This window comes from Hyla sarda, chromosome 5 (assembly GCF_029499605.1).
Source record: "Hyla sarda isolate aHylSar1 chromosome 5, aHylSar1.hap1, whole genome shotgun sequence".
Taxonomy (NCBI): domain Eukaryota; kingdom Metazoa; phylum Chordata; class Amphibia; order Anura; family Hylidae; genus Hyla; species Hyla sarda.
The window spans coordinates 203,972,958-203,995,902 of NC_079193.1; the positions used below are offsets into that span (position 1 = coordinate 203,972,958).

The 22,945-nt window shown below is 44.6% G+C and overlaps 1 protein-coding gene across 6 annotated transcripts in view; it reads left to right on the forward strand.

Annotated features, from left to right (window-relative positions):
* The window catches only part of LOC130273722 (cadherin-6-like), a 445,459-nt gene that overhangs the window by 340,814 nt on the left and 81,700 nt on the right, over nucleotides 1–22,945 (forward strand). For all 6 annotated transcript variants that reach the window (XM_056520967.1, XM_056520970.1, XM_056520971.1 and 3 more), the window contains one exon: nucleotides 1,631–1,818. In XM_056520967.1, the coding sequence (XP_056376942.1) occupies nucleotides 1,631–1,818 (188 nt within the window). The remainder of the gene's footprint in view (nucleotides 1–1,630; nucleotides 1,819–22,945) is intronic.

The following is a 22,945-nucleotide window of genomic DNA, read 5'->3' on the forward strand; positions in this document are numbered from 1 at the left end:
CTCAACCAGAAGCGCTATTGGAATTGCCTGTGATAGATGCCATGCCCACCCAGATCACATTGCTTTTATATTTTGTCTATTATAACTTTGCAGAACCAACCATTATTATGTTATAATGGCATCCAGCTCATTTACCCTGCTAAGGTATTTTTTGGTTTATCTTGAAGCTGTATGGAGAAGATTTTTTAATATATACATGCCTATTGTCTAGTGTAAATACACTGAATTATACACAGGGCAGTATTGGTTTATTCAGTGGATAATCTCCCTGTGTAATAGTGCCTTTATTTTGGACCACTCTTTTTTGACTGAAGAGATTTGTGAATTATTATTGAGAGTACATGAACTTATAGAAGGAGCAGTCGCACAAGCATGGGACCTTAAAAAGATTCGCTATGGCTGCAATTCAGGTGCTGAAAAAAAAAAGCAGCCGTGGAGTATTAGTGCATGAAGAAGTGAAATAAAGTCTAAGGGCAAGGTCACATGAGGTGCATCAACAGCGTATTTCACTGGGTAGCTCTATGTGTCCACCTATAGTGGCAGATTTCTACAGCAGGAAATCCTGCTACCCAGCCACAACCGGGAGCTTGTTCTGCAGTCCCTCTGTGATTGCTATCAGCGCATCCGCAGCAGGAATAATGCTGTGAATGCACCCCGTGTAACCCTGCCCTTAAAGGGGTATTCCGGCCTTAGACATCTTATCCCCAATCCAAAGGATCCAGCGGCGGGACCCCTGCGATTCTGTGCCGGGCACTGCTCCCAAGACCGAGGCGTGGGCTGCACGGAGATTTTGGTGGTCCCAGCGACAGGACCCCTGCAATCAGACATCTTATCCCCTATCCTTTGGATAGAGGATAATATGTCTAAGGCTGGAATACCCCTTTAAGTGTCCAGCCAAAGGTGAGGTAAAATGTAACACAGATTTCTAACAAGAGGGTGATCTTTTCTTGTTCCATACTGAATGCATTACAACTGATTCAGGATGTATAAAATTGAGCAACATGTGTATTAAAACATCAGTAATGCTTGGTGCTGCGATTTAATTTATAATGCTGCAACATAAATGTGTATCTAGGGATATGTTAATGACAGCCAGGTTTTGGGCTCATCTTGTACAGGCTAGGCATTCATGTGGCTTTGCCAGACATAAGAGTGTCTGTTTCATGTCAGTGACTGTGAAATACATCTCTGACCATTTCAGTTCACCGACTGGTGCGTACATATTGTAGTGGTCTTAGAAGCTGACAAGTGCTAAAATGTACAAATATTATAAAATATTGCAAAGTTTTGTGCGGTGCTCCCCCTTTAGACAACCCAAGTCAAAACCCAGATCTGCATGTCTCTTGATGCCTTATTATATCCAACTTCCAAAGAACTAAACTTGTTTTCTTATTTGTTGCTCAAAGTCTGTACTGCTACATAGGGAAATGTTAGCTGTATCGCAAAAATATAAAAATAACTTTACCTAATTCCCCTATCTGCTTCCAATAATGCACTCGTTGCTCAACTACTTCTGTTGCTTTAATCTGTTCACTGTATTTTTGTTACAAGTCTGTTCAAATAGTATTTCTGAAGCTCTGTGAAGGGACCATTAAAACATTTTTGAAAGCTTCTATTTTTCATTCTCCAGGTACGTATCAATTCAGGGCCCCAGAGTCTTCCCCTGTGGGTTCTACAATTGGCAGAATCAAAGCTAATGATGCAGATGAAGGTGTGAATGCTGAGACAGAATACAAAATCATTGATGGAGATGAACACAACATGTTTGAAATCATCACAGACAAGAAGACGCAGGAAGGAGCTGTTATTGTCAAAAAGGTAACTCAAAGGAAAGGTTTCTCCTTAATGGCGCTAAAGTAAATTGCCACCTTTGGGTCTGGTAGGGGCTGCCCACTAACATTTTAATTTTACATTTAAAGTGAATGCTGGAAAGGCTTCCAATGTACATATTAGAAAGGTCTATACGCATTTATTGCCAGAGAGTGGCAAAAAGAGTGTTAGAAACAAAAGCTTTTGAGTGCCATATACCACTATTATACTACTATAAAGACTTCCATACAACATATATGTCAGGAAGCTCTAGGAATGTCACTGTGCATATATAAGCAGTTTGCTGGAGCTTTCTTAGACTTTCGCCTGTTGAGCCCCATCATTTGTCCATACAGCAGTGGTATGCCTCCATAGGGTCACTGACCAGGACCAGCTGTGTGTAAGTATCTAGCTAGGTCATACTACTTCTTGTGCGCCATTGCCAGCTCTTGTGCCAGAGTTGTGCAAAAAATGTCTACTAGCTGCTACACCCCCTCTCCCCCTTTGTGTCTGCTTATCAGAAGGGCAATATCCCACTCAGGATGATACATTGCAGCATAGAGGAGTTAAGGACTCTCGACATGACCCTCTGAATATGGTGTGAGCAGGTGTGGTGTGAACTGATTGCAGTGAATGGTAGAATTCTATTTTTTCCATTTTATTTCATATTTGAATAATACAAAACAATATAAAATAAATCTGAAGACAGTTGCTTAAACTTGAAAATTTTTGGGAGCACATGCATATCCTTGACATATTCACTGAGATCCCCCTATATGCTTTTTTATGTTCTATCTACAGTATGCGTTGCAGTTGTTAAAACATTACTGTCACGATGCCGGCTGGCAGGTAGTGGATCCTCTGTGCCAGAGAGGGATTGGCGAGGACCGCGCTAGTGGACCGGTTCTAAGTCACTACTGGTTTTCACCAGAGCCCGCCGCAAAGCGGGATGGTCTTGCTGCGGCGGTAGTGACCAGGTCGTATCCACTAGCAACGGGTCACCTCTCTGGCTGCTGACGATAGGCGAGGTACAAGGGAGTAGACAGAAGCAAGGTCGGACGTAGCAGAAGGTCGGGGGCAGGCGGCAAGGTTCGTAGTCAGGGTGGATAGCAGAAGTTCTGGTACACAGGCTTTAGACACACAATACGCTTTCACTAGGCACAAGGGCAACAAGATCCGGCAAGGGAGTGCATGGGAGGAGGTCAGATATAGTCAGGGACCAGGTGGAAGCCAATTAACTAATTGGGCCAGGCACCAATCACTGGTGCACTGGCCCTTTAAGTCTCAGGGAGCTGGCGCGCGCGCGCCCTAGAGAGCGGAGACGCGCGCGCCAGCACATGACAGCAGGGGACGGGAACGGGTAAGTGACCTGGGATGCGATTCGCGAGCGGGCGCGTCCCGCTGTGCGAATCGCATCCCCAACGGCCATGACAGTGCAGCGCTCCCGGTCAGCGGGACTGACCGGGGAGCTGCAGGGAGAAAGACGCCGTGAGCGCTCCGGGGAGGAGCGGGGACCCGGAGCGCTAGGCGTAACAGTACCCCCCCCTTAGGTCTCCCCTTTTTTTTGTCCGGTGACTGCCTCCCCTGGGATGAGGACACCGGGAAGGAATGGATGGTTTCCTCAATGGCAGGCAGTACAGCAGGAGTAGGAATGGGGAGGGAGGGCAGAGGGTGAAGCTTGGCACGGGGCAGGGAGACACAAGGACGGGAGCCATGAGGGGACACAGAGGCTTGCCTGAAGGGACTGGGAGGGGGGGAGAGGCATTTTCTGTGGCAGGCAGAGTCCCTAACGACCTTAGGGGGACCGGATACAGGAGGAACCACAGGGTCACGGCAGGGAGTATTGGGAACCGGTTTAAGGCAGTCCTTGGAACAAGAGGGACCCCATCTCTTGATCTCCCCAGTGGACCAGTCCAGGGTTGGGGAATGGTGTAGAAGCCAGGGTAGTCCAAGGAGAATTTCGGAAGTGCAATTGGGAAGGACCAAAAATTCAATTCTCTCGTGATGAGGTCCGATGCACATTAGGAGGGGCTCCGTGCGGTAACGCACGGTGCAATCCAACCTGGCTCCGTTGACCGCGGAAATGTGGAGTGGCTTGACAAGACGGGTCACCGGAATGCGGAATTTATTCACCAAGGACTCCCGAATAAAATTCCCAGAAGCACCAGAGTCCAGGCAGGCCACGGCTGAGAGGGAAGAGCTGGCTGAAGTAGAAATCCGTACAGGCACCGTGAGACGTGGAGAAGCCGACTTAGCATCAAGAGACGCCACACCCACGAGAGCTGGGTGCGAGCGTGCGTTTCCCAGACGTGGAGGACGGATAGGGCAATCCACCAAAAAATGTTCGGTACTGGCACAGTACAGACAAAGATTCTCTTCCTTACGGCGATTCCTCTCTTCCAGGGTCAGGCGAGACCGATCCACTTGCATGGCTTCCTCGGCGGGAGGCCTAGGCGCAGATTGCAGTGGAGACTGTGGGAGAGGTGTCCAGAGATCTAAGTCTTTTTCCTGGCGGAGCTCTTGATGTCTCTCAGAAAAACGCATGTCAATGCGCGTGGCTAGATGAATGAGTTCATGCAGGTTAGCAGGAGTTTCTCGTGCGGCCAGAACATCTTTAATGTTGCTGGATAGGCCTTTTTTAAAGGTCGCGCAGAGGGCCTCATTATTCCAGGAAAGTTCAGAAGCAAGAGTACGGAATTGTATGGCGTACTCGCCAACGGAAGAATTACCCTGGACCAGGTTCAGCAGGGCAGTCTCAGCAGAAGAGGCTCGGGCAGGTTCCTCAAAGACACTTCGAATTTCCGAGAAGAAGGAGTGTACAGAGGCAGTGACGGGGTCATTGCGGTCCCAGAGCGGTGTGGCCCATGACAGAGCTTTTCCAGACAGAAGGCTGACTACGAAAGCCACCTTAGACCTTTCAGTAGGAAACTGGTCCGACATCATCTCCATGTGCAGGGAACATTGCGAAAGGAAGCCACGGCAAAACTTAGAGTCCCCATTAAATTTGTCCGGCAAGGACAGGCGGAGGCTAGGAGTGGCCACTCGCTGCGGAAGGGGTGCAGGAGCTGGCGGAGGAGATGATTGCTGCTGAAGTTGCGACTGAAGTTGCTGCACAATGGTGAATACTTCCGACAGCTGGTGGGTTAGATGGGCGATCTGTCGGGATTGCTGGGCGACCACCGTGGTGATATCAGAGATATAAGGCAGAGGGACGTCAGCGGGATCCATGGCCGGATCTACTGTCACGATGCCGGCTGGCAGGTAGTGGATCCTCTGTGCCAGAGAGGGATTGGCGAGGACCGCGCTAGTGGACCGGTTCTAAGTCACTACTGGTTTTCACCAGAGCCCGCCGCAAAGCGGGATGGTCTTGCTGCGGCGGTAGTGACCAGGTCGTATCCACTAGCAACGGGTCACCTCTCTGGCTGCTGACGATAGGCGAGGTACAAGGGAGTAGACAGAAGCAAGGTCGGACGTAGCAGAAGGTCGGGGGCAGGCGGCAAGGTTCGTAGTCAGGGTGGATAGCAGAAGTTCTGGTACACAGGCTTTAGACACACAATACGCTTTCACTAGGCACAAGGGCAACAAGATCCGGCAAGGGAGTGCATGGGAGGAGGTCAGATATAGTCAGGGACCAGGTGGAAGCCAATTAACTAATTGGGCCAGGCACCAATCACTGGTGCACTGGCCCTTTAAGTCTCAGGGAGCTGGCGCGCGCGCGCCCTAGAGAGCGGAGCCGCGCGCGCCAGCACATGACAGCAGGGGACGGGAACGGGTAAGTGACCTGGGATGCGATTCGCGAGCGGGCGCGTCCCGCTGTGCGAATCGCATCCCCAACGGCCATGACAGTGCAGCGCTCCCGGTCAGCGGGACTGACCGGGGAGCTGCAGGGAGAAAGACGCCGTGAGCGCTCCGGGGAGGAGCGGGGACCCGGAGCGCTAGGCGTAACAATTACCAATTCTCATTGTGTTGTAAGGGTTTAATATGTACAAGAAGGGATGATGTTTAGGAAAGAAGAATCAGTTGCCAGCCTGTGCAATAGCATAGTGTTACTAGGGCATTTTATGAGTGGCCTGTATTAAAAAGTTGAAAAATTTTTGGGGACATATATCACTTATAGGCAATCGGTCAGCCCATTTGCATGCTATGATCTGGAGATATGGATTGACAGCTAATGGGGCAATAAAACAGATTCATATCTTTTCTGCAGCTGATGGCATTTTCATGAGTTCTAAAATCAAGTTTTCATTGCGGATGTAAGTATCAAGAAGGCGGGCTGAGCTACTAAAGTACTGCAACATAGTCCACCACTTGGCACCTCCTTTCCTCAACTCATAGCTCCAAGCCCTGCCTATAGATTGCATGCCTATACCTTGCTTACTAAAAGTTGCACCCGAACAGTGATGTGCTGAACTCTTTGTCCACAGGGGGCCTGTCACCCGGCATGTGCCATTATTGGTAAGCATGGTGCAGGCATGTGTAGAAAGGGCTCAGCGCTGTCATTTAAACTGTTTGGCAATCATCCAGGTCAGGTAGGTGAAGCCAGGAGATTGGCAATACTTGTGCTCCTGATAAAAACTTGATTTTATAACTTATGAAAAACGCCATCAGCTGCAGAGGTAAGACTCATTTTATTGCCTCATTAGACAGATGACAGGTTCGTTTTAAAGGGGAAAAATATATATTTTTTAATTTACAAGCTTGCTTAAACAAAACTGCCCAGCCGCTAATTCTTGTCAGCAGCAGTGACCCAGCTGATTGGCTGCACTGGTATTTTCTTCATGTCTCTTTACAGAGATACACAGGCAATAGCTGCAGGGACAAGCAAGGATTTTTTTCACCGAAAAAAATACACAATTGTTTAACCAGTGTATATCACAAATGTACATATAATGTAATTATTTACATTATATAAAAATTGTTTGCAAATAGCAGGTACAATTTAAGGGTAGGGTCACACGTGTCATATTTTACTGAGTACTATCTGTGTTTTTTTACTACCCATTGAAGTCAATGGATCGCAAAATCAGCTGCAGAAAATGCGCAGCATAATACAACACACGTGACCCTACCCTTACTTGGTTAATATTCATGTACATGTAACACACCATTCATAAGCTTGGTGTATATAACTATTTCAAGCCTAACATTACGGCAACCATAGTGATTGGCTGCAGGAGCAAGTGGTAAGCTGTGAGTTCTATGTGAATCATTTGGGAACATTATGACAAGTTAGATTCTTTAATAAAGGCAGGATTACATGGCCAGTTTTGCCAGATTCACTTTTTCATGAGCCATGAGAAGTATGTTGTAAAAATGCAAAAATGAGGACTGTACGAAAGACAAAAATGTTGTTTAGCTGTAATGACAACTTAAATATTTCTAGCTCAAAATTGCAGTATCAAATCTCCTTTGATAAAATCAAATACAAGAACCTAGTGAGATGTTGTCAAGTAGATGTATATGGAGGCAATGTTCTGATGGGAATGCAATCAGCAACAGTAAGCAACACACTGAGGTGTCAGCCGCTCCTAGGACCACCTATGGTGACGCTGTGAGCATGTGTGAGAAGCCAGGCAGGTCTGATTGCCAATTAGTGATACTGTGGCATGGCTTGGAAAGCCCTGTGATAAATAACAAGCACACAAACAATCCTTACTGATGGTAGATGAAGTAAGGAATTGCTGTTTGACATTTGTCCTAGGCATCCCCATTCCTCAGATCAGTGGACTATTCCAGGCAGCATAAGGTGACAAATAGGCAAAGTAAATAATTGCACATGATGTTTGTCAAGTTACAAATGCAAGCCAAGTCTGCAAATCCATAGATGCTCCATGCAGAGATCATCATTGACAAGCATGTCTATTTGTACAGCATAGCATTCATCATTTATATGTTTGTGATAAGAAGACAGCCTACTTGAAAAAAAAATAACTTTTTATCTTTGTTAGCAACAAAAAGCTTATGAATGTAGTATAAACATATAAACAGTATGTGCCCAATGCAAGGTAAATGCTGTATCTGTATTAATATCCCAATTCAAATGTGATGTCTATCTTATTTCTCTCTAATTCTTCTCCCCATCTTTCTCACTCTTATTCTCTGTCTCTTGCTTTCTTTATATACATAAGTATACAAGATCAACCTTTTAGAGACACTATAAAAGTTACTTTAACAAAGGAAATTACATTCACATGTTTTCCCGAAGCTGTTTTGTGAACATGGTGCTGAACATTCCATTTGTAACAATAATGTAAGAATTGCACTTCTACAATACCTTTATTCATAGTGGTCACAATGCACTCAGCTTTCACAGCTCCATACAAAGTATTCTCTGCTTATACGCAAAGAAAGGACAGACTCAATAAAGAGAGACAAATACTGTAGTTTTACACTATTGACAATATGTGCTCACCTCCTCCTCCCACTTTCTATACAGAGGCTAATGTACAGGTCACAAAGCATGCCCACAACAGTCTCCTATTGAAGTCAAAATTAGTTGTTTTTTTATGCCCAGGTGTCTGATGAGAAAAAAATCTCTGAATATGCTGTTACAGCAGCTGAGGCTATGGCTGAAGCTATGGTTTCTTCCTTAATTGTGTACAGAAAATAGAAAATAAAAACAATCATAAAGTAAAAAAATAAAAATGGCCTAGAAAAAAATATAGTTTTCATTAGTAATAAAAATATAGTTGATATATTACTTGTAACTACCCTGCCGGACATTTTACAAGCATTTATGTTATAATCTCTATAAGATTATGCTCCAATACCCCCCAGTCCTATTTGGTAGGAAACTATTGGATTTTTATCAATTTCTTAGTAGATTCTGCCATTAAACACTTCCATTATACAGCAAATATAATCAACACCTATAACTTTCAGTTAGAAATAAACCATTACCATATGAATAAAATGTACAGCTCTCACATTGTCTTTTTTCTGCAGTGAATTTTAATAGTTGTTCTAAGCTCCTGAGCAAGGACGAATTATCATATAAATTACAAAGAGAAAAAGAATAATTAAAAATGTTTAATTTCAATTTTTTTCCACCTGCATATGTGTGTAGAAATGTATATTCTCTGTATATTGACATGGAGCCCACAAAATAACTTTGTGTAGTTAATGTGAGTACTCAGTACTTTCAACAAATAATTATTTTCATATTGTATGCATAATATATATTATTGGAAGTAATGGGGTCACTGGCTCTTGAAGAAGACAAGCAACAAGTAAATTGTTATGTAAAATCAGGTCACACACAATAAAACCCTTAGTGATCTGGCTGCTTTCTATATATATAGTTTATGCTTTATAAGGTTTTTACCCCCAAAAGGTAGCATTGTCCATATACTAGAATATTCCAATTTGGCCCTATTTGTTCACATGATCAAGGGGGCACAATCTCAATTTGGTTGTGGGGAGGATCAGAAGCAATGTTAGAACTTTTATTTTACTTTACCTCTAAAGTACATGTACATCATAGGTTAGACGGGAGAGTATGAAGGAGTTGAGCCCGCTCTATATATGGTGGGTGCCACCTCAATGAACGGCATTGGAGGTCAGTCCGATTCCCCTCATTTAACTCTCTTCATTCTGCAAGCAATATTGATTTAAGCATCTAGTAGGTTTTTTTTGACATGCCTTGCCTGTTGTGGTTCCAATTGCTGATCAGTTGTCATGGTATAGCCTTTTAAAAGCCTCTGTCAGGTTTACTGTTACGGCCTTCAATAGGCAGGCTAGACTACTAGATCACCATCTGAACAATACATATGTATTAGCAGTCTAGTCAAGTGCTAATACAATCCCATAGGAATATATATCACCAAACCCCAGGGCCGTAGCCCGGGGGGCAAAACACCTCTGTTTAATCCCCCCCCCCAAAATATATAAAATATAACTTTTATTGTGTATCTTAAAATAATAAACCCAGTATGTGATAATAAAATTGTAGTGCCAAGTGGGATGGTATGAGTGTGTTCTGAGCAGTTTGCTCTTAGTATCTAGGGTTCTGCAGAAACCCAATATCCCTTACGAGGCACTATATTAAAACACTAATTTGCCGCCTCTACATGTTTCGCCGTCTCCACGGCGTTTTCAAGAGGCAAAGTGTGGCAACATTGCCTCTTGAAAACGCCGTGGAGACGGCGAAACATGTAGAGGCGGCAAATTAGTGTTTTAATATAGTGCCTCGTAAGGGATATTGGGTTTCTGCAGAACCCTAGATACTAAGAGCAAACTGCTCAGAACACACTCATACCATCCCACTTGGCACTACAATTTTATTATCACATATTGGGTTTATTATTTTAAGATACACAATAAAAGTTATATTTTATATATTTTTGGGGGGGATTAAACAGAGGTGTTTTGCACCCCGGGCTACGGCCCTGGGGTTTTGTGATATATAGTGTATTGGCCTCTCGAGTCCCTCTGGGTCATTTATGGAGTTTCTTTGGATCCCATAGGAATCCCATAAAAACTAAAAATCACCACCTTCATAAAAATGTAAATCATCCCTCTTACCATTTGTTTCCAAATAAAAAAGTCTAAACTCTAAAATAATTAACACATTTGACATAATCACAAGCAAAATTGTTAATAATACTGCACAGTGAATGGATTAAATTAACAAAACACCAAATCAGAGAATTACTGATTTTTGGTCACATCACATCCCAGAAAAAGGAAATAAAAAGGGATCAAATCAACCTGAATAGTACTAATCACAACTATAGATTACAGCACAAAATATGAGCCCTCACAACTCTGCAGACAAAAAATCCAACAATTATAGGGATCAAAACAGGTTGATGCAAAGCAATTTATAAACTACAAATTGTAGTAAAACAAAACCTATATTATATAAATTTGGTATCTCTGTTATCATACTGACCTGTACAATACAGTTAAAGGGGTGCTCCTGTGGAGAAAAAAAAATTCTTATCAACTGGTGCCAAAAAGTTAAAAAGATTTGTACATTACTTCTATATTAAAAAGCTTAATCCTTCCAGTACTTATCAGCTGCTGTATGCTGCATAGGAAATTGTTTAGTTCTTTTCTGTCTGACCACAGTGCTCTCTGTCAACACCTCTGTCCATGCACGTCCTAGCCAGTCTTCTCATTCTAATGTAAATTGTTTAAAGGGGTAATCCGCTGCTCAGCATTTGGAACAAACTGTTCTGAACGCTGGAGCCGACGCCAGGAGCTCGTGAAGTCATTGCCCCGGCCACTCATGATGTCACGCCCCACCCCCTCAATGCAAGTCTATGGGAAGGGGCGTGACAGCCTAGGACATCATGAGCTCCTGGCGCCTGCTTTAGTGTTCGGAACAGTTTGTTCCAAACGCTGAGCAGCGGAGTACCCCTTTAATATATACTGCGAAAAAATGGAAGGTTATGAAATCGGTGCCAGATGTTACATCAGGGTTTACCTACTAGGGTGCCACCAACAATTGCAAAACTACAACTCCAAACATGCCCGCACAGCGAAAGGCTGTCCGGGCATGCTAGGAGTTGTAGTTTTGCAACAGCTGGAGGCACCCTGGTTGGGAAACTCTGCGTTACATATTAAAAAATTTCCTTCTCACATTGGATTCATTATTGTTATATTCTGATGTTATGTAAAGCCTAAAATCGATTTTAAGGATAAACCTTTTTTGATAAAATGAGTGTGGGAAGGCTGAGCATGTTATTAACTGTCAGAGGTTTTCCATACAAAGAAGTCTGATTGCCATCTGCGAAATAGATGTTTAAATCTGGAATTAAAACGTGATGAATCACACCGCACAAAGGAAAAAAAAGAAAGAAAAACTGTGAAACTTGTGGAATAGACTTAAAGGGGTACTCTGGTGGAAAACATATATATATATTTTTTTTTTTTTTATCAACTGGTGCCAGAAAGTTAAACAGATTTGTAAATTACTTCTATTAAAAAATCTTTATCCTTCCAGGACTTATCAGCTGCTATATACTACAGAGAAAGTTATTTTTTGGGGGGATTTTCTTTTCTGTCCACGGTGCTCTCTGCTGACACCTCTGTCCGTATCAGGAACTGTTCAGAACAGGAGCAAATCCCCATAGTAAACATATGGTGCAGAGGTATCAGCAGAGAGTACTGTGGACAGAAAAAAAAAAGAAATCCAAAAGCTAAAGAACTTTCTCTGTAATATATAGCCCCTAATAAATACTTGAAGGATAAAGATTTTTTAATAGAAGTAATTTACAAATCTGTTTAACTTTCTGGCACCAGTCGATTAAAAAAAAAATGTTTTCAGCCGGAGTACTCCTTTAATTAGATTCCATTGCCTTAAAATAGAGGTGATAACAAAGGAAATCAAATCTGTCGTCTGATGCCAAGGATGCCCTCGCGCCAATGGATTGAGTGACATGCAAAAGGCAGGCAAAACATATTTGTTGCTGCCACTACCTCCTTTAAAGTAGAAGGTTGACCTTTTTTCATCCAGGATATAATCACCTCTTTTACAAGATGTAAATTGTCTTTTGGATAAAAGCATACATTTTTTTTTACTAATATTGTCCTTATTAGGGATGAGTGAATCGAATCTGATGAATCCGAATTCGTTACAAATTTCAGGAAAAATTTGATTCTTAATAAATGTAAATATCGCCGCGATTCAATTTCGCAAATCACTTTATTAAACTCCATTTAGTGCGGTCCAGGCTCCAGGGGCCGGGCATCTAAAATGGCAGATCCACATGTGAGGACATGGGGCAAGGAATCCTGGGAAGGTGGGAACAAGGGTCTGCGGGATGACCCTGAATCATATGCAGCATGCAGCCTATCAGCAGCCAGCCACCCGCATGCAGCCTATCAGCAGCCAGCCACCCCTGTGATTTCACAGCCCTATATAATAAGCAGCCATCTTGCAGCCAGTCACTTCAGCCTTTTATTGCAGAGAGAGAGGGGGACAGACAGTATGTGTTGCACAGAAAAGCATTTTTACAGCAGCGATTCACCTCCCATTCACATCAGCATTCTATTGCAGAGAGAGAGGGACACAGAGCAGTGTGTGTTGCACAGAAAAGCATTTTTACAGCAGCGATTCACCTTCCAGTCACATCAGTGTTCTATTGCAGAGAGGGACAGAGAGCAGTGTGTTGCACATAAAAGCTTGTTTACAGCAGCGATTCACCTTAAGCCCAAATCCAGCCTAGAAGCACTGATAGGGAAGGGAGTGAGATTGATAGAGAAAGTGCAATTTTGGGTGTAGTACACAGTGACTGTGTGCTGCAGCACTGGTGTGTACAACAACTGAAAAGCTAATGGTAGCCAGCCAGTTAGGGTGAGCAGAGCACTAAAAGCATATTGTCCTTTATTAAGTGTAAACGGTGCGTACATCTAAATGGTGTACCATTTTGCTCCTGTTAAAGACCTAAGGGCCTAGATACTGTGAAAGGCCAGCCAAAAGTACACACCTGCTGGTGTTGTAGACAAATACTGTTTTAAGCATACTGGAGCGCATTGTCCTCCCCTCATAAGTGCATACCACATACGTACATCTAAGGTGTGTACCATTTTGTTCCTGTTAAAGTCTTAAGGGCCTAGATACTGTGAAAGGCCAGCCAAAAGTACACACCTGCTGGTATTTTAGACAAATACTGTTTTATGCATACTATAGTGCATTGTCCTCCCCTCATAAGTGCATACCACATACGTACATCTAAGTGGTGTACCATTTTGTTCCTGTTAAAGTCTTAAGGGCCTAGATACTGTGAAAGGCCAGCCAAAAGTGCACACCTGTTGGTGTTGTAGGCAAATACTGTTTTAAGCGTAGTGGAGCATATTGCACTCCCCTCATATATGCATTAAGTATGTCAGGCAGAGAAGTGCCAGGACGTGCACAGAGGAGTGGGGGGCCTAAATTCATCAGACGGAGGTCGCAGCAGGGGCGAGTGGTAGCAGGAGTCACAGCGAGAGGGCTGAGCTCTCGGTATCAGCTAGCTGTCATGTATCGACCAGCAACCCATATGCCTTCATCTATTGGTTAACACAATCAACCACTTAATCGCAAGTGACATCTGACACCCCCACTCAACAGTCAGTTGGTTCCTCAGACACAACCCTCAGTTGACATGGCCCGGGAGCAGTCCCTGTCCTCCTATTGCCTCTGTCCTATGCTGTTCCCTCCCTCATAGAAGTATCTTATGCTGTGGGTTCAGCTCCACTATTTAATGAGGACGATAGAGAGGACAGTCAGCAGCTACTGTCCAGCCAAGAATTGGCGGAGACACCTGCTGCTTGCTCCACTAGGCGGGCAAGTAGTGACGAGGAGAGTGGCGGGGGAGGTGGTGTTGCAAGCATTCAGGCTCCTGAAGCAGACACTGTTGAGGAACCTGAGGAGGACATCAATGACGCGCAACTCGATGATGAAGAAGCCGATCACACTTGTGCAGAAGAGGCGAAGAGGCATCAGGTGAAGAGGGTTGCAGGTTGCCTGTGAGGCAGCAGCTGAGCCAACAAGGTGGTAGCATGGTTGGCAGTCAGCATGGTGGCAGAAGTGGAAAGTCTGGAGCCAAACGTGCCAGGGGTAGACGACCTGCTTCTTTGCAGCTTACCTTCCCGGGAGGTAGTGGAACAGGGGTTCCTGGAGTCGGCGGCAGTAGCAGTCAATCAGTGCAGACTGTTGGTGGGAAAATCAGCTACTCAGCCGTATGGCAGTTTTTCATCAAGCATCTGGAGGATGTTAACCTGGCCACATGCCAGATGTGTCGGCAGAAGGTGAAGCGTGGCCAGGGTCCCAATGTTTGCACCACAGCCCTGCGTCAACATATGCAGCACCAGAAAGCGGCCTGGGAGAACCGTAGCTTCGATGTGCAGGTCCAGCCTGCTGCATAACCCAGTGGTATGCCACTCCCTGTTTCAGACAGCCAAGGCTCCACCACCTCAGCCAAAGGGAGCTGTGTGTTATACCCATCTTTTTTCACTCCAGATGCTCCTGCTCCTCCTACTTTGAGTCAGTCATTCCTCCAGCTGTCTCCTATTGCCACCATATGTTGTCCTCATGCTTATGCCAGCTCCAGACTGTCTCATTCTGCCACCATATGTTATCCTCATGCTGCTGCCACCTCCAGGCTGTCTCATTCTGCAACTATGTTGTCTCCTCATGCTTCCGCCACCTCCAGGCTGTGTCATTCAGCCATTATATGGTCTCCTCATGCTGCTGCAAACTCCAGGCTGTCATTCAACCACTATATGGTCTCCTCATGCTGCCGCCAACTCCAGGCTGTGTCATTTAGTCACTATATGATCTGCTCTTGCTTCCGCTAACTCCAGGCTGTGTCATTCAGCCACTATATGGTCTCCTCATGCTTCTTCTACCTCCAGGCTTTGTCACTGTACCACCATGTGGTCTCCTCATACTGCTGGCACATTAAATAAAAAGTTTTAGGTTCAACTCTTTGAAATCTTCAATTTAAATGTAAAAAAAATATATTTAATCTTTTCAATTGTGAGGCCCTTTGTCTTGTCAGGCTGTTGTCATTCAGTGTAACACTCACGTTTCAGAAGACAGGAACTCCGGTGTATGTTGATCCGCTGGACCAGTGTGGCAGATGACTCAGACCGTGCCAGGGAACGGAGTCTAAGGTGCCGCTGGTCTTCACCGGAGCCCACCGCAAAGCAGGATGGGCTTGCTGCTTCAGGCAACACCCAGGTCGTAACCCCCGGCAATGGCTCGACCACACAGGTGGCTGAGGAGATGCGAAGCACAGAAGGGATGAGACAACAAGTAGTCAGGATAGCTGTAGGTCAGGACAGGCAGCATAGTAGCGTAGTCGGGACGTAGCAGAAGTTCAGTAGGCAGGCGGCAGAGAAGCAAGGTCAAGGTCACAAGAGCAGGAGATCTGGTACACGGCAAGGCAATACAAAGGAACGCTTTCTCTAGGGCACAAGGCAACAAAGATCCGGCAGAGAACTGAGGAGGGTGGAGGAATTTATCAACAAGACACAGGTGGTTACACTAATAAGCGTACTGGCCGAGGAAGCCGAGGCAGGGGAAGCACCCGGAGAGTGATGGACTGGGGCTCACATGCGGGTGCGTCCCGCAGTGCGAGTCCCAGCCCCGTCAGCAGCAGAAGGTAAGGGGACCATGCGCTCACGGCCAGCGTGTGAGGCCGGAGCGCATAGCGTAACAGTACCCCCCCCCCCCCCTTTGGTCTCCCCCTCCTTTTACGAGAGAGGAAACTCCTGAGAAGGTCACAGTCCAGGATATTTTCCTCAGGTTCCCAAGATCTCTCCTCAGGACCGTAACCCTCCCAGTCAATAATCACTGATAGATTGCCGAAGGCAATACAATAAAGGCCCTGAGGGTCCCAACCAAAAATTTACTATATACAGGACAGGACGGGTCCAAAATTATGATAGTGAGAAAAGAAGGAAAAAATCACATTTAAAAACACTATGTGCTCCTAACTAATAGCTGAATTGGTAGAGCTTATTGGGCTCGACTAGCTCCATCATTTCCTTAATTCGTAGGAGATACATTGTATTTTTGCATCCCAGAACTACTAATTGTTAGGGCACATAGCAGTTAAAACCATAACACTGCCCCCCTCAACGTTTGCCCATTTGCCTCTTGACAAAGCCACTTGGTGGCGAAACGTTGAGGGGGCAGTGTTATGGTTTTAACTGCTATGTGCCCTAACAATTAGTAGTTCTGGAATGCAAAAATACAATGTATCTCCTACGAATTAAGGAAATGATGGAGCTAGTCGAGCCCAATAAGCTCTACCAATTCAGCTATTAGTTAGGAGCACATAGTGTTTTTAAATGTGTGATTTTTTCCTTCTTTTCTCACTATCATAATTTTGGACCCGTAAATTAAAGTCCTGTATATAGTAAATTTTTGGTTGGGACCCTCAGGGCCTTTATTGGATTGCCTTTGGCAATTTATCAGTGATTATTGTATATTTTGCCCTCCAACCATTAGTCTCGCTTTTTTGTATTATTAACCCTCCCAGTCGACCCAAAAAAATTGTTTACCTCTGACAGTTTTTGCAGAAAGGATCTGCTTAACTTTGTAGACATCTGATGAGCCGGAGACAGGTGTTGGGGGAGGATTCTTCTGAGATAACCGGTTTACAACAAGAGGCTTGAGGAGAGAGACGTGGAAGGAATTGAGAATACGTAACATAGCAGGTAGACGGAGTTTGTAGGAAACAGGATTGATCTTTTGTAGAATCTGGAAGGGACCAAGGTAGCGGGGACCGAGCTTGTAACAGGGGATCTTGAAGCGGATGTATTTGGATGAAAGCTACACCAGGAGAGATGGACGGAGGAGGTCTTCTACCTTTATCCGCTTTCGCCTTCATGCATGAAGAAGCCTAGGACAATGACTGTCAGGTCTGTTGCCAGATGGTGGAGAATTCACGGACCAGCTCATCAACAGCAGGCACACAGGGGGAGACTGGGAGAGGAAGAGGAGGACGGAGATGGAGTCCGTAGACAACAAAAAAGGGAGACGACCTCATGGACTCGGAATCCTTAAGATTATATGAGATTTCAGCCCTGGGGAGAAGGGCGACCCAATCATCTTGGCGAGCTGAAACTAAATGCCGAAGATAAGTCTCAAGGATTTGAATGACTCTTTCCACCTGACCGTTGGACTGAGGGTGGTAGGCCAAGGAGAAGTCCAGATTGATGTCCAGACGGTTACAAAGGGCTCGCCAGAACTTAGAGACAAACTGCACACCTCCATCCGAAACAATATGTTGTGGAAGACCATGTATCGAAAGACATGCGACAAGAAGTACTTCACCAGCTGTGGAGCAGAAGGAAGACCTGATAGAGGAATGAAGTGAGCCATCTTGGAAAACCGATCTACCAAGACCCATATGACAGTGTTATTATGAGAAGGTAGCAGATCGGTGATGAAATCCATGTCTCTGGAATGGGTAAAGGCTGTAAGAGTCATGCAGGTCTTTGCTGAGGAGTTTTGTCACGGGCACAAGTTACACAGGCCCGAACAAAATCTGAAACATCACGTTCAAGATGGGGCCACCAGTAGTACCGGGAAATAAGAAGTAGGGTCTTCCAGGATGACCTGCTGTCAAGGAAGAATGACCTTGCGTCTCAATCTGGTGGGCACAAAGGATTTTTCCGGAGGAATTTGCTGAATCTCGGCAGGAGCGGCAGGAATCAAAGGTCATGAGGAATAATGTGCCTAGGCGTGGAGTCCAAACCAATGACGTCAGAGGACCTGGAGAGTGCATCAGCCCTGATGTTCTTGTCTGCAGGACGGAAGTGAATGAAGAAGTTGAAACGGGAAAAGAACAGTGACCATTCTGCCTGGCGGGGGTTCAAACGCTGAGCAGATTGAAGGTATAGAAGATTCTTATGATCGGAGTAGATGCTGACTGGATGAGAAGAACCTTCCAGTAAATGTCACCATTCCTCCAAAGCTAGCTTAATACTCCAATGGAGTAGTTCCTCTCAGCAGGAGAGAAAGTCTTGGTGAAAAACCCACAAGTTACACTCTTGCTCTTGGTGTTTTTCGGTGTGAGGACGGCTCCCGCACCAATAGATGAGGCATCAACCTCCAACGCAAAGGGCCTCTCTGGATCAGGTCTTGTAGGCACTGGAGCAGAGGCAAACGCAGACTTTAAACGGGAGAAGGCCTCTTCAGCCTCTCGAGGCCAAGACTTAGGATTGGATGCTTTTTTAGTGAGAGCTACAATAGGAGCAACCAAAGATGAAAAATGTGGGATAAACTGACGATAATACAGTGGTCCCTCAACATATGATATTAATTGGTTCCAGGAGAACCATCATATGTTGAAACCATCATATGTCGAGTACATATGTCTATGTAAAAATGGTAATTGGTTCTGGGGCCTAGGAACCATTGTATGTTGAATACATATCTCTATGGGAAACTGCCAATTGGTTCTGGGATGACCATTGTATGTGGAGTGTATGGGGAGTGTTTAACAACCCATGGTGCCTCCATCTGTTGCACAACTACAACTCCCAGCATGCATGTACAGCCATTGACTGTCTGGGCTTGCTGGGAGTTATAGTTTTGCAACAGCTGGAGGCACACTGATAGGGAAACATTGATGTATGGGGTGTATAGTATGCATATGTATTGTATGTGATGTGTGACATCGCATACAGCACTGTACAATTCTTTAAATACCTTCAGGGGGGACAGAATGTCCTCCATTACCATCCTGCCGACTACAGCTCTATAGGAAAGGAAGGGTAGGGCAGCCAGCAGCTCATTGGATGCCTGCAGCAAGATGCTGCAGGCTATTGGCTATGGCTGCACTGGGGGGGGGGCTTACACAGAGCTCACAGTGGAAGCCTGTATGAGATAGCAGGACAGCATGTGAGTAACAGGAGGCAGAACGGGGCAAACGGGCACATTAAACAACTATCTGTCAGTTGCTGAAGTTGTCTGTGCTGTCAGATAGCTGTTTGTACGATGGCCCCGACACACAGCAGCATCATATGTCGATGCTGCCTTCAACATACGATGGGCTCTGAGAGGCCATCATATGTTGAAATGATCATATGTCGGGGCCATCATAAGTCGGGGGGTCACTGTAGTTAGCGAATCCCAGAAAGCATTGAATTGCACGTAGGCCCGAGGGACGAGGCCAATCCAAAACTACAGATAACTTATCTGGATCCATCTGCAGGCCCTGATGAGAGACAATGTAGCCAAGAAACGGAAGACTAGACTTTTCGAACAGGCATTTCTCCAATTTGACGTAGAGATGATTCTTCCGCAGTCTCTGAAGAACCAGACTAACATGAGCACGATGCTCCACTAAGTTGGAAGAGAAGATCAGGATATCATCAAGGTATACGACAACACAGGTGTAAAGAAGATCACGGAAGATATCATTAACAAATTCCTGGAAAACGGCTGGAGCATTGCAGAGACCAAATGGCATAACAAGATACTCAAAATGTCCATCAAGAGTATTGAAGGCCGTTTTCCATTCATCTCCCTTGCGGATACGAATGAGATTATACGCACCGCATAAGTCCAGCTTGGAGAAGACCTTGGCACCACATAAACGGTCAAAAAGTTCTGAGATAAGAGGTAAAGGGTAACGGTTCTTGACTGTGATTTTGTTAAGTCCCCTGTAGTCAATGCATGGACGGAGTGAGCCATCTTTCTTCCCTACAAAGAAGAAACCTGCTCCTGCAGGAGAAGAGGACTTACGGATAAATCCTTTTTGGAAATTCTCCTGAATATACTCAGCCATGGCTTTGGTCTCAGGAACTGAAAGAGGATATATCCTCCCACGAGGAGGAGTGGTACCATGCAGAAGATCAATAGGGCAGTCGTAAGGACGATGTGGAGGCAGAGACTCAGCCTGTTTCTTGCAGAAGACATTCGAGAAATCTTGGTAAGGTGGTGGAAGGCCAGGTAAAGGTGGAGGACGAGAAACAACTTCACGCAGAGCAGATTGGAGGCAAAAATTTTGACAGGATTGTCCCCAGCAAATTATTTCTCCAGTTCTCCAATCCAGTTGCGGGGAATGGCGTTGCAGCCAAGGAAGACCAAGAAGAATCTCAGAAGTACAGTGTGGTAGAACATAGAATTCAATCTTCTCTTTATGCGATACTCCCACTTGCATGACGAGAGATTCAGTACGGAAGTGAACCTTACAGTCCAGATTTTATCCACAGAGGAGATGAACAAGGGCTTGGCAAGCCGAGTAAGAGGAAGATGATACTTGTGGACTAAAGCCGCATCAATAAAGTCACCTGCAGATCCGGAGTCCAAAAGTGCTGTAGCGCTGAAGGAAGACTTGGCTGAAGCTAAGACTTGTACAGGAATAGTTAAGCGTGGAGAGGTAGTATTCACACCCAGGGATGCCTCTCCAACATACCCTAGGTGCGGACGAACAGTACAGTCCTTGAGAAAGTGCTCCGGGCTAGCACAGTACAAACACAAATTCTGGTTGCGTCGTCGTGACCTCTCCTTCTATACAAGGACGATCTCCTTGTATAACCTCTTTGGCAAGAGGCACAAGAGACAGAAGAGGAGAACGTTGGGACACAGATGTCAGGCGGGCAGATTTCCTCTCAAAGCGCAATTCCTCCTGTGAGGCTCTCTGTTGGCCAGAAATAGCCGTTTTTAATACAGATTCGGTAAAAAATTAATTTGGACTAAGCCAAATTTTTTTTGAAAATTCTGTAATTTGGCCGAATCGAATTTAAAAAAAAATCTCTCTAGTCCTTATGACCTTGGAAATTCATTAGATTTCATGCCAACTTTTAATTCGTTTAGGTCATCAGTTATTATATGCAGCTATATTGCTAAGGTCTTACATCATTAACCCCTTAAGGACCAGGGCCATTTTGGCCTTAAGGACCAGACCAATTTTATTTTTGCATTTTCTTTTTTTTCCTCCTCACCTTCTAATAATCATATCTCTTTTATATTTCCATCCACAGACCCATTTAATTGCTTATTTTTTGTGTCATTAATTGTACTTTGTAATTACATCACTTATTTTACCATAAAATGTACGGCGCAAATATTATTTATGTGGGAAAATTGAAAAGAAAACCGCAATTTAGCAAATTTTGGAAGGTTTTGTTTACACGCTGTACACTTTCCGGTAAAAATTAAAAAAAATTATTTATTCTGTGGGTCAATACGATTAAAATAATACCCATGTTATATGCTTTTCTATATTTTTGCTTGTCTATTCTATTTATTATTTGCATTGTTTATAAATTATTTAAATAGCATGTCTCTCCATAGATTGTGAGTATGTTTGTATGTGGTCAATTTTTTTACACTTTTGGAGCATTAATAATATCCCTATACTGTATCTAGGGCAGGGTTGGGGTTAGGGGGTTAATGGCCCCTCCCCAGTGGTTGTGTTAGGTTCAACATTGAGCCTTTTTATTGTTTTTAGATGTATGTGTTTCCCTTGCTTATATGTGGTTTCCATAATAAAGTCTATTTATGATTACCAGTAATAATTGTTTTGGGTGTGCACTATATGCAGCAAACCTTTTTTTTCTGGTGCCTATTGTATCTTTCTATTTTGCTGTGAGTAGCACCCCTGTATATTAGCCTACTACATTGTAGAGCCCTTATCCCCCCCCCCTTTCTGCTATATTAACCCCTTAAGGACCAAGGACATACAGGTACGTCCTTGGTCCTGCTCCCGTGATATAACGCGGGGTTACACGGTAACCCCGCATCATATTACGGCGGGCCTGGCATCATAGTGAAGCCGGGACCCGCCGCTAATAGCGCGCAGCGCCGATTGCGCGCTATTAACCCTTTAGCCGCGCGCTCAGAGCTGAGCCGCGCGGCTAAAAGTGAAAGTAAAAAGTGCCAGTTAACTCAGTGGGCTGTTCAGGATAGCCGCGGCGAAATCGCGGCATCCCGAACAGCTTACAGGACAGCGGGACGGTCCCTACCTGCCTCCTCGCTGTCTGATCGCCGAATGACTGCTCAGTGCCTGAGATCCGGGCATGAGCAGTCAAGCGGCAGAATCATCGATCACTGGTTTCCTATGAGAAACCAGTGATCAATGATAAAGATCAGTGTGTGCAGTGTTATAGGTTCCTATGGGAGCTATAACACTGCAAAAAAAAAGTGAAGGAATATCATTTAACCCTTCCCCTATTAAAAGTTTGAATCACCCCCCTTTTCCCATAAAAAAAAAACACAGTGTAAATAAAAATAAACATATATGGTATCACCACGTGCGGAAATGTCCGAATTATAAAAATATATAATTAATTAAACCGCTCGGTCAATGGCGTACGCGCAAAAAAATTCCAAGGTCCAAAATAGTGCATAATTTAAAAATGAATAAAAAGCGATCAATAAGTCCAATCAATGCAAAAACTTTGGACTTATTACTGATTTTGCACCATTGAAGTAAATAGGAAACTTTCTGTACTTAAAACCTCCAGCATCTCTACAACGTGAGACCCTGGTCTAAGATAGTGCTAGGTGTACATTAGGTAGGTAATTCAGTGAATATGTATACTATCATTGGATCTACAATAAACTGCATGCTCTGAAAATTCTGACAGAGTATCTACCGTATATACTCGAGTATAAGCCGAGTTTTTCAGCATGATTTTTCGTGCTGAAAACACCCCCCCTCGGCTTATACTCGAGTGAACT